This window comes from Protopterus annectens, chromosome 3.part1 (assembly GCF_019279795.1).
Source record: "Protopterus annectens isolate FY-2018-M chromosome 3.part1, PAN1.0, whole genome shotgun sequence".
Taxonomy (NCBI): Eukaryota; Metazoa; Chordata; order Ceratodontiformes; family Protopteridae; genus Protopterus; species Protopterus annectens.
Genome location: NC_056732.1, coordinates 1,845,502,683 through 1,845,520,522, shown reverse-complemented (window position 1 = coordinate 1,845,520,522; position 17,840 = coordinate 1,845,502,683). Strand labels below are relative to the sequence as shown.

General features: G+C 38.8%; 1 protein-coding gene across 1 annotated transcript in view; it reads right to left on the bottom strand.

Moving 5' to 3' along the window:
- The window catches only part of LOC122798751 (zinc finger protein OZF-like), a 281,851-nt gene that overhangs the window by 89,212 nt on the left and 174,799 nt on the right, over positions 1–17,840 (bottom strand). The window contains exon 3 of the mRNA XM_044067853.1: positions 5,839–5,961. Within this exon, the coding sequence (XP_043923788.1) occupies positions 5,839–5,961 (123 nt within the window). The remainder of the gene's footprint in view (positions 1–5,838; positions 5,962–17,840) is intronic.

Here is a 17,840-nt window from a genome sequence, read left to right as displayed (position 1 = left end):
ATCACCTGTAGCATCTTTATTTAATCATTCACTCCATGCCCTTTTTATCCTTGCATCGTACTGTGATCACCTGTAGCATCGTTATTTAATCATTCACTCCATGCCCTTTTTACCCTTGCATCGTACTGTGATCACCTGTAGCATCTTTATTTAATCATTCACTCCATGCCCTTTTTACCCTTGCATCGTACTGTGATCACCTGTAGCATCTTTATTTAATCATTCACTCCATGCCCTTTTTACCCTTGCATCGTACTGTGATCACCTGTAGCATCTTTATTTAATCATTCACTCCATGCCCTTTTTACCCTTGTATCGTACTGTGATCACCTGTAGCATCTTTATTTAATCATTCACTCCATGCCCTTTTTACCCTCGCATCGTACTGTGATCACCTGTAGCATCTTTATTTAATCATTCACTCCATGCCCTTTTTACCCTTGCATCGTACTGTGATCACCTGTAGCATCTTTATTTAATCATTCACTCCATGCCCTTTTACCCTTGCATCGTACTGTGATCATCTGTAGCATCTTTATTTAATCATTCACTCCATGCCCTTTTTACCCTTGTATCGTACTGTGACCATCTGTAGCATCTTTATTTAATCATTCACTCCATGCCCTTTTTACCCTCGCATCGCACTGGGATCACGTGTAGCATTATTATTTAATCATTCACTCCATGCCCTTTTTACCCTTGTACCGTACTGTGATCATCTGTAGCATCTTTATTTAATCATTCACTCCATGCCCTTTTTACCCTTGTATCATACTGTGACCATCTGTAGCATCTTTATTTAATCATTCACTCCATGCTGTTTTTACCCTCAAATCGCACTGTGATCACTTGTAGCATCTTTATTTAATCATTCACTCCATGCCCTTTTTACCCTTGTATCGTACTGTGATCATCTGTAGCATCTTTATTTAATCATTCACTCCATGCCCTTTTTACCCTTGTATCGTACTGTGATCATCTGTAGCATCTTTATTTAATCATTCACTCCATGCCCTTTGTACCCTTGCATCGTACTGTGATCACCTGTAGCATCTTTATTTAATCATTCACTCCATGCCCTTTTTACCCTTGCATCGTACTGTGATCACCTGTAGCATCTTTATTTAATCATTCACTCCATGCCCTTTTTACCCTTGCATCGTACTGTGATCACCTGTAGCATCTTTATTTAATCATTCACTCCATGCCCTTTTTACCCTTGCATCGTACTGTGATCACCTGTAGCATCGTTATTTAATCATTCACTCCATGCCCTTTTATCCTTGCATCGTACTGTGATCACCTGTAGCATCTTTATTTAATCATTCACTCCATGCCCTTTTACCCTTGCATCGCACTGTGATCACCTGTAGCATCTTTATTTAATCATTCACTCCATGCCCTTTTACCCTCGCATCGTACTGTGATCACCTGTAGCATCTTTATTTAATCATTCACTCCATGCCCTTTCTACCCTTGTATCGTACTGTGATCACCTGTAGCATCTTTATTTAATCATTCACTCCATGCCCTTTTTACCCTTGCATCGTACTGTGATCACCTGTAGCATCTTTATTTAATCATTCACTCCATGCCCTTTTTACCCTTGCATCGTACTGTGATCACCTGTAGCATCTTTATTTAATCATTCACTCCATGCCCTTTTTACCCTTGCATCGCACTGTGATCACCTGTAGCATCTTTATTTAATCATTCACTCCATGCCCTTTTTACCCTTGCATCGTACTGTGATCACCTGTAGCATCTTTATTTAATCATTCACTCCATGCCCTTTTTACCCTCGCATCGTACTGTGATCACCTGTAGCATCTTTATTTAATCATTCACTCCATGCCCTTTTTACCCTTGTATCGTACTGTGATCACCTGTAGCATCGTTATTTAATCATTCACTCCATGCCCTTTTTACCCTTGCATCGTACTGTGATCACCTGTAGCATCTTTATTTAATCATTCACTCCATGCCCTTTTTATCCTCGCATCGTACTGTGATCACCTGTAGCATCGTTATTTAATCATTCACTCCATGCCCTTTTTACCCTTGTATCGTACTGTGATCACCTGTAGCATCTTTATTTAATCATTCACTCCATGCCCTTTTTATCCTCGCATCGTACTGTGATCACCTGTAGCATCGTTATTTAATCATTCACTCCATGCCCTTTTTACCCTTGCATCGTACTGTGATCACCTGTAGCATCTTTATTTAATCATTCACTCCATGCCCTTTTTACCCTTGTATCGTACTGTGATCACCTGTAGCATCTTTATTTAATCATTCACTCCATGCCCTTTTTACCCTCGCATCGTACTGTGATCACCTGTAGCATCTTTATTTAATCATTCACTCCATGCCCTTTTTACCCTTGTATCGTACTGTGATCACCTGTAGCATCTTTATTTAATCATTCACTCCATGCTCTTTTTACCCTTGTATCGTACTGTGGTCACCTGTAGCATCTTAATTTAATCATTCACTCCATGCCCTTTTTACCCTTGCAACGTACTGTGATCATCTGTAGCATCTTTATTTAATCATTCACTCCATGCCCTTTTTACCCTTGTATCGTACTGTGATCATCTGTAGCATCTTTATTTAATCATTCACTCCATGCCCTTTTTACCCTCGCGTCGTACTGTGATCACCTGTAGCATCGTTATTTAATCATTCACTCCATGCCCTTTTTACCCTCACATCGTACTGTGATCACCTGTAGCATCGTTATTTAATCATTCACTCCATGCCCTTTTTACCCTTGCATCGTACTGTGATCACCTGTAGCATCGTTATTTAATCATTCACTCCATGCCCTTTTTATCCTCGCATCGTACTGTGATCACCTGTAGCATCGTTATTTAATCATTCACTCCATGCCCTTTTTACTCTTGTATCGTACTGTGATCACCTGTAGCATCTTTATTTAATCATTCACTCCATGCCCTTTTTACCCTCGCATCGTCCTGTGATCACCTGTAGCATTGTTATTTAATCATTCACTCCATGCCCTTTTTACCCTTGCATTGTACTGTGTTCACCTGTAGCATCGTTATTTAATCATTCACTCCATGCCATTTTTATCCTTCCATCGTACTGTGATCATCTGTAGCATCTTTATTTAATCATTTACTCCATGCCCTTTTTACCCTTGTATCGTACTGTGATCACCTGTAGCATCTTTATTTAATCATTCACTCAATGCCCTTTTTACCCTTGCATCGTACTGTGATCACCTGTAGCATCTTTATTTAATCATTCACTCCATGCCCTTTTTACACTTGCATCGTACTGTGATCACCTGTAGCATCGTTATTTAATCATTCACTCCATGCCCTTTTTACCCTTGTATCGTACTGTGATCACCTGTTACATCTTTATTTAATCATTCACTCCATGCCCTTTTTACCCTCGCATCGTACTGTGATCACCTGTAGCATCGTTATTTAATCATTCACTACATGCCCTTTTTACCCTCGTATCGTACTGTGATCACCTGTAGCATCGTTATTTAATCATTCACTCCATGCCCTTTTTACCCTTGTATCGTACTGTGATCATTTTATTTAATCATTCACTCCATGCCCTTTTTATCCTTGCATCGTACTGTGATCACCTGTAGCATCTTTATTTAATCATTCACTCCATGCCCTTTTTATCCTTGTATCGTACTGTGATCACCTGTAGCATCATTATTTAATAATTCACTCCATGCCCTTTTTACCCTCGCATCGTACTGTGATCACCTGTAGCATCGTTATTTAATCATTCACTCCGTGCCCTTTTTACCCTTGCATCGTACTGTGATCACCTGTAGCATCTTTATTTAATCATTCACTCCATGCCCTTTTTACCCTCGCATCGTACTGTGATCACCTGTAGCATCTTTATTTAATCATTCACTCCATGCCCTTTTTACCCTTGTATCGTACTGTGATCACCTGTAGCATCTTTATTTAATCATTCACTCCATGCCCTTTTTATCCATGCATCGTACTGTGATCACCTGTAGCATCTTTATTTAATCATTCACTCCCTGCCCTTTTTACCCTTGTATCGTACTGTGATCACCTGTAGCATCGTTATTTAATCATTCACTCCATGCCCTTTTTACCCTCGCATTGTACTGTGATCATCTGTAGCATCGTTATTTAATCATTCACTCCATGCCCTTTTTACCCTTGTATCGTACTGTGATCACCTGTAGCATCGTTATTTAATCATTCACTCCATGCCTTTTTTACCCTCGCATCGTACTGTGATCATCTGTAGCATCGTTATTTAATCAATCACTTCATGCCCTTTTTACCTTTGTATCGTACTGTGATCACCTGTAGCATCGTTATTTAATCATTCACTCCATGCCCTTTTTACCCTTGTATCGTACTGTGATCACCTGTAGCATCGTTATTTAATCATTCACTCCATGCCCTTTTTACCCTTGTATCATACAGTGATCACCTGTAGCATCGTTATTTAATCATTCCCTCCATGCCCTTTTTACCCTTGTATCGTACTTGATCACCTGTAGCATCGTTATTTAATCATTCACTCCATGCCCTTTTTACCCTTGCATCGTACTGTGATCATCTGTAGTATCTTTATTTAATCATTCACTCCATGCCCTTTTTACCCTTGCATCGTACTGTGATCACCTGTAGCATCGTTATTTAATCATTCACTCCGTCGTACTGTGATCACCTGTAGCATTTCTGTTTAATCATTCACTTCATGCCCTTTTTACCCTTGCATTATACTGTGATCACCTGTAGCATCTTTATTTAATCATTCACTCCATGCCCTTTTTACCCTTGCATCGTACTGTGATCATCTGTAGCATCTTTATTTAATCATTCACTCCATGCCCTTTTTACCCTTGTATCGTACTGTGATCACCTGTAGCATCGTTATTTAATCATTCACTCCATGCCCTTTTTACCCTTGTATCGTACTGTGATCACCTGTAGCATCGTTATTTAATCATTCACTTCGTCCCCTTTTTACCCTCGCATCGTACTATGATCACCTGTAGCATCTTTATTTAATCATTCACTCCATGCCCTTTTTATCCTCGCATCATACTGTGATCACCTGTAGCATCGTTATTTAATCATTCACTCCATGCCCTTTTTACCCTTGTATCATACTGTGATCACCTGTAGCATCGTTATTTAATCATTCACTCCATGCCCTTTTTACCCTTGCTTTGTACTGTGATCACCTGTAGCATCGTTATTTAATCATTCACTCTGTGCCCTTGTTATCCTCGCATCGTACTGTGATCACCTGTAGCATCTTTATTTAATCATTCACTCCATGCCCTTTTTACCGTTGCATCGTACTGTTTTCTCGACTCTAACATTTACATGCCCTTTGTATTACTCTTTTCTGGTGTGCCATTCCTGCTCTGGCCTATGTTATAAAATGTACTTCTCACGGTTTAACCAAATCATCATCTAACCTCATTACATCTTACTTGAACTATAACATTAGGTATGTATATGCAAGTTAATTTAAGTTCAATAACCCCAAATATTTGTAGAGCTTTATCCCATGATGTTACCTGATCTCCTTTTTCACCTGCCCCCAATATCAAAGTTCTTTGTTCTTTCTTCTCCAAATGCTCATTACATTTTCTTCTTATAATACATATAATTATCTGTGGGTGGTGTTCTGTTTTTCTAAGGTCTGACTTCTTTTAATGTAAAAAATGTGCTTATGAATATAAGTCTGTATGTAATACTCCATCCTATACTTCCTCCAGACACTTAATTTACACTTAATTTAAAGTTATACCAAGTGGAATACATTTCATGTACTTACTGATAATTCTGCTACCAGGAAGGTGATTTTGCTGCAGATTCCTTCCTCTATCACCATTAACAGATGGAAGCATCTTATCTTTCAAAACAATTGACCAAAGGTGGTCCACTGGGATGTTATACCCTACAAATTAAAATGAGACAAAATGTAAAGATAAACTGTATTCTTCTGAGAAGGAAAATGATAAAGCAAGAACAGAAATACATTTAATCAAAAACCTTGCATGAATAAAAGTCACCTCAAGTCATCAAAATTTAAAATTGTTATTGTGTGAGTGTGTGTGTGTGTGTGTGTGTGTGTGTGTGTAATTATGTTAAAGTTTTATAGTATTTATTTTTGTAGCATTGAGAGTCAAACACATACAGCTCCACCAGTATTTATTACTTATTTCTTACATTTTGGTAATTCAGCAAATATAGTGATATAAGTAACCACTTCAGTCTGACCAAGTCAGCTGCATAAAGAAAATAAACTAAGTGCTGTATTGTACAGATATATATAGTGAAAACCATGGGAAAAGGAAATCTCAGTCTAATAACAGATCAATATACTTATTAAAGTATACTAGATAAAATGGCACATACAAAACTAAAACATATCAACACTGTACAATGTTCAGACGATCCAACATCTGTCATGATTCAACACCTTGATGTCAGTGAAACTGTAATCTGTAATGAGACATGAAGTACATAACTATTTCAGAGTGGTGTAAGAGTTCCTTAAGTAGCACCAGGTTCAATACTTACCTTTCTCAGTAAGGTGTGCTCCATGAAGTTTGTGTGAGAAAGAAATAACAGCTGGAACAATCCTGATATTTGCAGGAAGTGTATTCCAGACCAAGAGGCAGGAGTGGAGAAAGCCCCATAACCTACATTAGTTTGGGCTCACAGAACCACTAGAAGGAAGACAGGAGATTCATGTTTAACTACAGAAGGATGAGGTCAGGTAGTTGCCCTAAGAATAATCATGTATCTAAGTGGTCAGCATGTAACACAAGTGACTGATGTGTAAAATAGGAAGCACAGGGCACATTTTGTTCATTCCTCAGCAGGTAGACAGACAGTCTTAAAGAGCAAAGAATACCTGTACTCACTTCTGGGAGCTAAGATCAATACATTTTGTAGAAAAGGTGATCCAATGCAGTTCATCAAACAAGCACTAAATGTGAGGAAAAGCCTACATAAAGCATTGCTGATACCCATTGGTTTCAGTGGATTTAGGTTCCAAGATCTGTTTGCATTCTAACATACTCCAAAGCCTTGTTGAAAACCAATTCAGCTAGGACTTCAATTAAAGAATTTGGTTAAAACAAATACCTAGAAATGTACAGACACTGACAAATTCAAGACATACACTACTCACAGAAGGCACACCCTAAGTAAATTAACTAACAACTTACCATTTTTAGAAGGACTGTCCCAAACAACTGGCAGTTTTTGCAGTTTGTAGATAATACCTATATCTGCAAAATGGTTCAACATTTTCCTTAATTTCTTGACTCAAATTAATCCCCTTAGACCTACTGCTTCTTTTCAGGGGAGATTTGAGGTGGTGTTTATACTAACTAGGGAAAATTAAGCCAGGACATAAATTCCACTACTCTTTTTAATAGGAGCCATAGGATCTTTTATATCCATTTGAGCTAGTACTATCTCAGGCAGATGCAATGTCCATTTAATGTTTTATTTGAAGGACAGAATTTACAGGGAATTCTACTGGTATACCACAAAACACCTCTTTACACTGGGATCATATCCCAAACAACATGAGAGAAGCTGCATATTGTGAACAATGTTTATGTATTTGTTATGCCTGTTAACATAAAGTATTTATTAAATTCACTAGTTACTGTATAGACCTGAGGTTGTTAGTGATATCCATTGTTTAATACTGATCTTATTGAAGGATGTATACTGGTTATTGTGTTAATTTACTTTGAATAGTTCATAACATTTGGAATTATAACTAATTTATTTTCATACCCTTCGTTTTCTTATTTCATTTTTGCCTTTAATTCCTTACAAATCTGATTTCATCTGCAGTTATGGCTTCTGTCTGGTGACTGTTTATGAATTTTGAAAATTCTTTTCTTTTTCTTGTATACTTTGACTAAGGTCAAACTCAGCCAAAAAGGACATTTGTTAATGGTTGATTCCACCATGTTTCACTTTAGCCACAGTCTCAAAATTTGTAACTAAAACATTTTCTAAAGTGGTAGAACCAAAATCATATTTGTTCAATGAAATGCTGAGCTTTTCGATTAATGTTATTAAAGGAGTTTCATAGCTCATTGTAATTTATAAGCCCATAACTCTAATTTATTACTTAAATGAACGTGCATCTTACGTTCAGTATAACAGAAACCAACAAACAATGGTGCATAAATATTAGTGATGGTAATGCAAGTACTATGTCCAGAAATGCATGCAAAAATGTGACAAATATGTTCACTGAATGTAGTCTAGATAGCAATATTCACAAAAATAATGCAACAGAAACACTAACTGATGGAAGTGGGTTAAATGAAAGATATTGTTGGATGCAACTAAAATGTAAAACATGGACACTGGAAATGCTTTAAATTCAGTCAGATTTGTACCTACCAATAAGAAAATAACCATTAATTTCACTTCCTTGTCACATTTGTTATTAGAATTCATGGCCAAAGGTTCACAGTCTGCATAGACTAGCATATCACAAGGTGCTTTTGGAATAAAGTCTCCCTTCTTTGGGAAGCTCTGCCAGATTGCAGGAGGGGGGAGTCAACTGTGTCTGGATAGCTAGGTCTAACCTTTTAAAAAATAGCTACAGCATTTGAAACATTTACTTGTTAATTAGCCACATAAGGATAGAATAGACAACTTCATAAATAAAATACAGTAGACAAGGGGAATAAACAGATCAGGAATCAAAACAGCTGTTCTTCTGCTCAACAGAATTTGAATAGCAACACCGGAAAAAGCTTTACACTGCTGTGTGTATACAGAATCAGCTTGATGGCCATGTAAAAAAATATATATGTGTATAGTTAATATGCTAATTATTGGTTCATAGGTGATTACTAGGCTAATGGCACAAGAGCCTTTACAAACCTAGCCAATAATACCAAAGATATGACAATATCCCCAGAGATGGGATAAGGTATTATCAAGCTAGTAGGTCTTTGGATGTTGGAGCCCTGAGTCATTTTAAAGACTGCCTCTGTCCATAAAGGATATGGGCAGTACCCCAGGAGTGAATCCACAGTTCCTCATGCATTTATCCAAATTATTTTTGAAAAGAGTGAAGGATGGGCTTCATTTTACTAAGATGGGAAGTTTATTCTATACACAAGGTAGCCTTTGGGATATTAATCTGTCTCTCCAGCATGTTCTGTTAGAGTCACAAATAAGGTATAGGGTCCATGGAATGTGTAACCCATGTATAATCTTTCTTGCAAATGTTTAACATTTTCATCAGGGCTGGACCAGACACTGCCTTGTAGGTCAGGCATATGTCCCCTCTCAATAAACGATATGAGACAGAGTAAAGGGATAGGATCTTCAGTCAGTCTGCATAAGACATGTGTCTTATGCTTTGTACTTTTTTAGTGAGACACCACTAGGGCTGCTCCAATTGGTGGAAGTGCCTGACAAGGTACATACAAAAGGTAGCACTGTACTCGATTATGGGCCTGATAAATGCCGAGTATAATGGCACTATGACTTTCCTTGATCTTAAAGCCATGCCTTTACTTATAAGTTGAGCCAAACAGAAGGATTTATTCACTACTGTAGCTGGGTCTATATCACAATCAAAATACATAGTCATCGAATATGTACTTATCGAACTCTAAACATCAACATTTTCTCCAGGGTAAGGAACCACTCATCCACTAGCACTCCAGAACACGCACCGAATTAAATCAAACCCAACCAAGTGGGGGGTCCTCCCACTCCCCACCACCAATGTAGGGGCTGTGCCCCCCACACTCTCCCTAACTATATATAGCAACTCTTCCTAAACTTGTGAAAAATCAAAGGTTCTTTGAAATTAATTTTGATGTTTAGAGTTTGATGAATCTGTATTCAATGAATATATATTTCAATTAAGTTATATAGATTTCTGTAACTACCTGATGGTAAAAGTGTAGGTTACTATCTATCTGTGTTCCTATGTCCCTTGCCACTAGGTCTACTTTTATAGAGTGTGCTATCAGTTTTATAATTTTCAGGTATATCTGATTTACTGAAGGGTATGATTATGCATTTTTAGCATTTAGTCTCAGACCATGGTTTTGGCACAAGTCATTAGTCAGTTTTAGGCCTAAATTTACGATGTCAACATCATCTGGGGATTCAATGACTATTCCCAGCTTACAGTTGCCAGAGACCTTGGTGAGCCAGAGGCCTCCAACATTGGCCTTCATGTCAGAGAAGTATATACCAGACAGGAGGGGTCCTGATACTGAGTGCTGAGGGACACCACTAGTAACACGTTTCTTATCAAATGTGGACTCACCTATCAAGTCAACATGTGTCCTGTCAGTCAGCCAACTGGCTATCCATCTGAAGATGTAGTGGTTTATGCCTAACTCGGTAAGTTCATCTATGATCCCCCAGTGGGAGATTATGGTGAAACTTTGGCCAGATCTAGATAAGTGGTGTGTACTATTTTGTCCTTATCCATAGCCCTGGTCACTTTCTCAAAGAAGGCCATTAGACTGAGCAGGCAAGACTTCACTTTGACAAAGCCTAATTGGGGGATGGTCTAGTTTATGAGAGTATCTATGTCATTATTGATCAGGTTCATGATAATTCTCTTCATGGCCTTTCAGATTCAGACTGGTCCAGCTTATGGGTCTGTAGTTCACTGGCTCAGTTGATGGGCCCCCCTTGTGCAGAGGGATGACTGTTGCAGTTTTCCATTCCTCTGGGACAAAGCCATCCATAGGCTTTGGTTAAGGAGGGTTTCTATTTCGATAGATTCTGCTTTAAACTATTTAAGAAGCATCCTGGAATGCTGTTGGGACCCATGGAAGCTGCGTTTTTGGCTTTAGTGAGTGCAGTAAGGACCTGTTCCCTTGTAATGACTGGTAGGGGGATGGTTGTGGTTAGTTCTTTGGGGGAGGTAGGAGGTGATAGGGGTGTAAGTTTTGCCATTGATGACTAACTTGGTACATTGCTGAGCATTTCCCCTGAGATTATGAACATAATTAAATAAAGCCTTATGGTTATCTTTCACCTGGGAAGCTATTTTTGCTTCATAGTTTGCTTTGGCAGATTTGAACAGCTCTCTAATATTTTGTTTAGATTAGTGAGCATCTTTTTGCACTGTTTTGTCTGTTCCTTCTTGACTTTGGAGAGGATATGTTATGCTTTTGTTGAATAGCCTATTTATGCTAGGGATCCACCAGGGTGGTTTATTTTTGCCTGTGATCATAGGCTTGACTCGGACAGGTACTGCCTTCTCTATGCAGCTATGAATGTGGTTGTAGTGTTTTTGTGTACATCTCACCGTAGGCCTCAGTGTCATCCAGGTTCAGAAAGGCTCAGAAGTTTAATAAGCTGTAAGTTAGCTTGAGGTAATTGGCCTTAGCAAAGTTCTTAACAGGTTTTGAGTTTAATGGGGCCTCAAGGTTAGTTTTAATACTAAAGGAGATCATTTTGTGGTCAGATCTTACCAGGGAGGAGTTGATGCATGGGATGGAACATCATCCCCCCCATGTTCATGAGTACTAGGTCTAGGATACTTGTGGTGTGAGATATTTGTACCTCTAGTTGGGGAGCTAACTAGTTGCTCCACAGTGTTTGTACTGATGAAGTCCAAAAACCTCGGAGCAAATGAAGTATGGGTCATATACATCTCTCAGTTTATAGAGGGGTAGTTGAAGTCAACCATAAATGTGGTGTTAGGCTGAAAGACGTGGATGCAAAGACATACATCTGGAAAATTTATTCCCAGACTTCTGCTGAAAATTGGCTTCATTCTAAGTCAGACTTTCCCGGTAAACAAATGTTAAATAAATAAAGAAATAAAATGTTAAGAGATTCCAGTAAGTTTAGGTAGAAGGTGTGGTTTTCCAGACTCATCTTAGGGGATCTGTAGCTAGCAAGGATATGATAGGGGGTCACACCAATAGTTAGCTGGCATGGAGCAGCTTAAGACAGTCATGTTGTTGGACCAGTCTAGCAGTGCACATGTCCTTTATGAATACTGAGACAGCTCCTCCCTTTGTTTTATCCTGAGCTGAGGGTGATTGAAATCTATGAAAGGCACTGTAGCCTTTGATAGCCGCGGTGCTTTCTATGTTTCATAGCCATGTCTCCATGACTGCACATATGTATGTTTTCTCCACAGTAAGGAGTGCTTCCAGGGAGTGCATTTTTTTATTTAAACTCCTAGCATTGAGCAGCAGTACCTTTAGGTAGTTGTGAGTAGTTTTTCTTATGTTGGAGGATTTAACAACTTGACATGGCCTAAAAAAGGCATTATGGGATGGAAAAGTTTTTGCCAGTATCTGGAAGCCAAATGGTGACAAGTGCAAACCATCTCTGGCAAAGCATCGTGGTTTGTTGATCATGTCTCCCCGGGCTGACAAATATTGGATCCCCTTGTGATTCCAGAAACTAAGCCAATTGTTGAAGTCAATCATTTTTTTGCAGGTACTGTGGCATCATCATTTGTGAAGGTAGGATGATACTCAAGGCTAGATGCACACCCACCTGGGACACATATTCAGAGACCTCCATTATGTCTCTCTTCATATAGTCCTGTGAGGTATGTTTTGGGTCATTTACACCCACATGGACTATTATCAAGTCATACTGGTACTTGTGGTTTAAATACCTAAGTGCATGTGTGATCTGGCAGATCCTGGCTCCAGACAAAGACAGAATGTTTTGGGTATAACGCTGACAACCTTGTTTATATTTTTCTTGTGTGTATGTGAGAGCTTTCCTTCCAATGACATTGTTTATCTACAACTCTCACACACTGTGTTTGTCTGTTCTAAATTAAATTTTATTTATTTTATATTTGTTTACTGGGAAAGTCCAACTTGGAACAAAGCCAATTTTCAGTGGAGGCCCAGGGAGAAATGCTCCAGACATATGTCTTTGAAACATGGGAGGAAAGTGGAGCACCCAGAGGAAACCCACATGAACACAGGGAGGACATACAGACTCCACACAGAAGGCACACCAGTCAAGAATCGAACCGGAGAACCTCTTGCTGTGAAGTGACAATGCTACCGTTGCACACACTGCACCATAAATGGTTGTCAGTGAACATAAGGCAGTTACTACACTGCCTCAGGATGCCTACATCCACCAGGCCAGAAATAGTGATGACAAGGAAGCACCTATCCATTATTTCTAATCCTTAGTAGATGGGAAGGAATAAAGAAGAGTCACTAAAAGGTCTAAGTGAGAGTGTTTAGCTGTATACTATTATATGCACCTGTATACTATTAGATGACCTTTAGTGGTGTTGCCCTCTGCACAGACTGGCAAGCTCTTTGAGTAGCTGTGAAGAATGGGTCAGAACATGTACAGCCTTTCTACACAGGATTTCAAACTGGAGAGGTTTGCTTATATAGAACACACAGGTAACTGAATTTGCACACTGCTCAAACATGAGGCTTTTATACCAGCAAGATGAAAGACTTTTACACAGTTAAACCCTCAGGCCAACCAGACAGACATACAATAAGCCTTCCACCAGCAGTTACCAACTCAGACAGGTTAAATCAGCCTTCTGCTCCCAACAGAGTGCCAAAAAAACGCTTAATGTAAAACAAATTGGTTTTGAGGTCAAGTGCTGTAACAAATGCTTTATAACAAAAGGCAAAACTCCTGCACTATCAGGAATACTTGGAAATAAGTTCACAAACCCTGAGAAATGTTCACAAATACAGACAAAAATGAGCAAATGTAGGAGAACTTCACAGAAAAACTTTGCAAAACTCAGAAATATTTTGCCAAATTTAGGAGAACTTTAGCAAACTCAGAAGAGCTTTTGCAGTATCAGAAGAGGATAGAAAATATCAGAATACTGTTAAAACAACCAAGGAGCAGTACAGTAACAAACCCAAGTCTTGTAGTCACAGGTGCCCAAGCCAGCTCTGAATAAATGATCACAGTCTGACAAAAAATGTAGGGCTTTTAAATCGGCACGATGAAAGACTTTTACATAGATAAGCCCTCAGGCCAATCAGAATAACACACAATAAGCCTTCCATCAGCAGTTCCCAACTCAGATGGGTTGAATCAGCCCTCTGCTCCCCATCAGAGTAGAAAAAACCTGTACTGTAAAACAAACAGTTTTTTTACTCAAATCTTTTTATTAAAATTGTAAAATATAACAGATCAAAGCAAAAAAAAAAAAAAAACATTTTAAAACAAGAATAAATATTATAGTGAAAAACTTCACAACAGTAAATAAAAATAAAAATAAATATTTACAAAGCTGTGTGCATAAACAAATGCAATTATTAAACATTCAACTTATAATATCATATCATATTATGTTTGATTTTGTAAGTACCTTTAACTTTTATATAAGAGTTATAATATGAAGTGATTGTTGTCACCTTGATTGTAGTGAATTCCAGTTGAGAAACATTAATTGCAATATTCTTAAACTCTTTAAATGAAGGAAGAGTCTCATTTTTCCAGTTTATAGTTATTACTTTACAAGCAAAACAAACTGGTTTTGAGCTCATGTGCAGTAACAAATGCTTTACAGCAAAAGGCAGAATTCCTGCACTATCAGGAATCCTTGGAAATAACTTCACAAACACTGTGCAATGTTCACAAAATTAGAAAAAAAGTATTGGTTAGGGAGAGAACTGTGTATTTTGTATATTAGATCAGGATCAACTGAGACAATATTATAGAAAGAGTGGCATAAAAATATAAAAACAGACTACAAAGGACCAGTTTATAAACAGTTTATTAACAGAAAAAGGATACAAGTTAAGTTAAATAAAATGTAATGTTGATTAAAGGTGAACCTCACTCAAAAACTGAAAACAACATGTTTTTCAGCAAAACTTGAACGTTTCTGCATTACTAACGTCCCTGCATCAAAGAAAATTGTTACTATTATTTTCTTATTTGTTATTCAGAAAATGATCTGAAGGAGGCTGCCACGGCTAGCATGAGCATATTTTACAGTCAATGCCTTCGCCTTCCTCATGTCGTGTTAGAGAGAACAGAAAGAAATCCTTATGATGAGGGGATCATGTAGAGTGATTTCTCTCTCATCAGTTTATAACACTGATGTGACTACCTACTTTTTACTGTCAGCATCAATCCGCATTTTTAATTACTTTGGTTACTTTGATTTTCATTAATCGCCATCACTGTTACAGCATTTTAATGAATGTTTGAATAACAGGCTTGAAAATGTAGCTGAGTTAATTATTATTTTCAAAGTAACAACTGTAGTTCAGCATTCAAGTGTGAGAAATCTGACCCTTGTGATTAATGGGTGGCTGACATGGTTTATGCTGCATTTGCAGTTTTAAATATTGTAGCTACAATTAGAGTCTTTTATATTAATATTCTTGCCCCAACTCACTGACTTGTCACAACAAAACAATGTATACAATGCAAAAATGCTGTAACAAAACACCAGAAGAAACATACATATTTACAGAAAATGCAGTGTGGAAAAAAATGCAACACCAAATACTGCAAAATCTGACGTTTGTACCAAAAATGTCCCACTTTGAGCATTTGAAAAGGTGGCAACCCTAACAGCAAGTACAAAGAGTTAGATGAATATGGCTGTTTATTTCTTTGTGGCACCAAGTTTTATTAAAGGTTAAGACATTTGTATGACTAAGCTTCAAAGCCCTGCCTGTGTTCAAATGCAAGGTTACACTATTTATCTGAGGAGTGATGCTGGCAATCTGTAAGTGATAAGGCACATTTAAACACAATTGTTTAAGAGTTATTGTTTACTTAAGGCACATTTAAATATCATTGTTTAAGAGTCATTGTTTATTTAATGGCTCTGTAGCTGGGATAAGTGACCTAACTTAAAGGACAACGATGGCATTTGATTATTAAATGCTCAATTTCTCTGCCTTTTTCTCCCTATTTACTGCTCCTGCTATCAATAAACAACAACACAACATTTAAAATATTTTAAATTAACTGTTTCTCCACTAGAAAGTACAGTGGTGGATACTTACCATAAATGTAGATGTTCTTCGTGTTTCACTGTTGCAGTCATCACACTTGGGTTATCTGCCTGCAGGTAGCCCTCAGTCGGCCCGAACACCAGAGTCTTAGGATTTCTGCATCGGATGCTGTTGCCTCTTCCATGACGTCAGGTTGTCAGGGGTATAAAACATGCAACCGATGCCATTACATCAGTTTTTCTTGCCCCAGATGTCAAGAGCCCCCAAAATAGAAAGCAATTACATGGTGTGGAACACCTCCAGTAAAAAGTAAATACCACAGCCATAGGATATGGCCAAAAAGAGTAAAGGTAGAAAGCATAGAGAAGTCGGGGGGCTGGAGGGAGGGTAACCAGGACTGCAACAGTGAATACACTTGAACATCTACATTTATGGTAACTGTACACAACTGTACTATGTTCTTCATGTTTCACTGTTGCAGTCATCACACTTGGGTTGATTCCCAAAGCTGAGGAAAGGTGGAGGCAGTCAAGAAGTATTAGGGCTGGCTAGCAGACCTTGTAAGACTGCTGTGGCAAATCCAGCTCTGGATTTAGAAAAGACAGGTAAGTGACAATGCTTGGTGAAGGTGTGTACAGAACTCCAGGTTGCAGCTTCCAGGATGTCCCTGGTAGGGACTCCCCTGAGAAATGCTGTAGAAGTTTAGGTAGCCCTAGTGGAATGAGTTTTCATCCCCTGTGGGATAGGTTTTCCATGGTCTTTGTAGCAGAAATGGATGCAGTGTGCTATCCATTTGGAAATAGTTTGCTTTGAAATGGTCTTGCCCTCTGCCCCTGTAGCAAAGCTGACTAGCAGCTGGTCAGTTTTTCTGAAAGGCTTAGTCCTGTCAAGGTAGAACCTGAGCTGTCTGTGCACGTCCAAGGAATGCAGGATCATTTCCCCTTTATTCTGAGGATTAGGTAAAAAAGTTGGTAAATGGATTGGTTTAAAGCCACACTGGATACCATCTTGGGCATAAATGATGGGTTAGTCCTGAGGGAAACCCTGTCCGCATGGAAGATAATGAAGGGTTCCACAGTCATAAGAGCCTGCAACTCAGACACTCTTCTTGCTGAAGTGATGGCTAGAAATAAGGCTGTTTTCCAAGAGAGGAATTTTAACTCTGCTGTAGCAGCAGGCACAAAAGGGGGAAGGTGAGCTTCTGTGGTACAAAGTTAAGGTCCCAGGCAGGAGTGGGAGCTCTCCTCGGGGGTCTTAAATTGTTAGCTCCTCTCAGGAACTCTTTGATCAGAGGGTGAGAGAAGAGGGATGACTCAGTATTGTAATGATCTTAATTGATGAGAAGGATAGGCCTTTGTGGAGCAGCTCTGCTAGATAATCTAGGATTTGAGGTAAGGTGGGCACAAGTGTGTCCTTTCCTTGAAACTGGCTCCAAGAACAATATCGTTTCCACTTTTCTGAATAGGATTTCTTCGTACTAGGCCTCCTGGCTTCAAGGATGACATCTAGCTCCTGTCTGCTGAGGGTTGTTGGGGATTTATTCAGGGAATGAGCCAGGCTGCTAGGTTCAGGGTTTGCAGTTGAGGATGCAAAATCTGGCCCTCCTGTTGGGACAGCATGGAAGGGGTCTGATGCAGGTGCCAGGGTGGCACTACTGTCAGACTGCGTAAAAGTGGGTACCATTGCTGGCATGGCCAGTCTGGTGCAATCAGAATTGTCCTTGGCTTGTCCTGTTTGATCTTGAGTAGTATTTATGAGAGGAGAGGCAGAGGGGGAAAGGCATAGATTGAGAGGTTTTCCCATGTAAAGAATATGGCATCCACTTTCTGTGCTTGGCTGTGGGGAGTTCTTGTGCAAAATTTGCTCA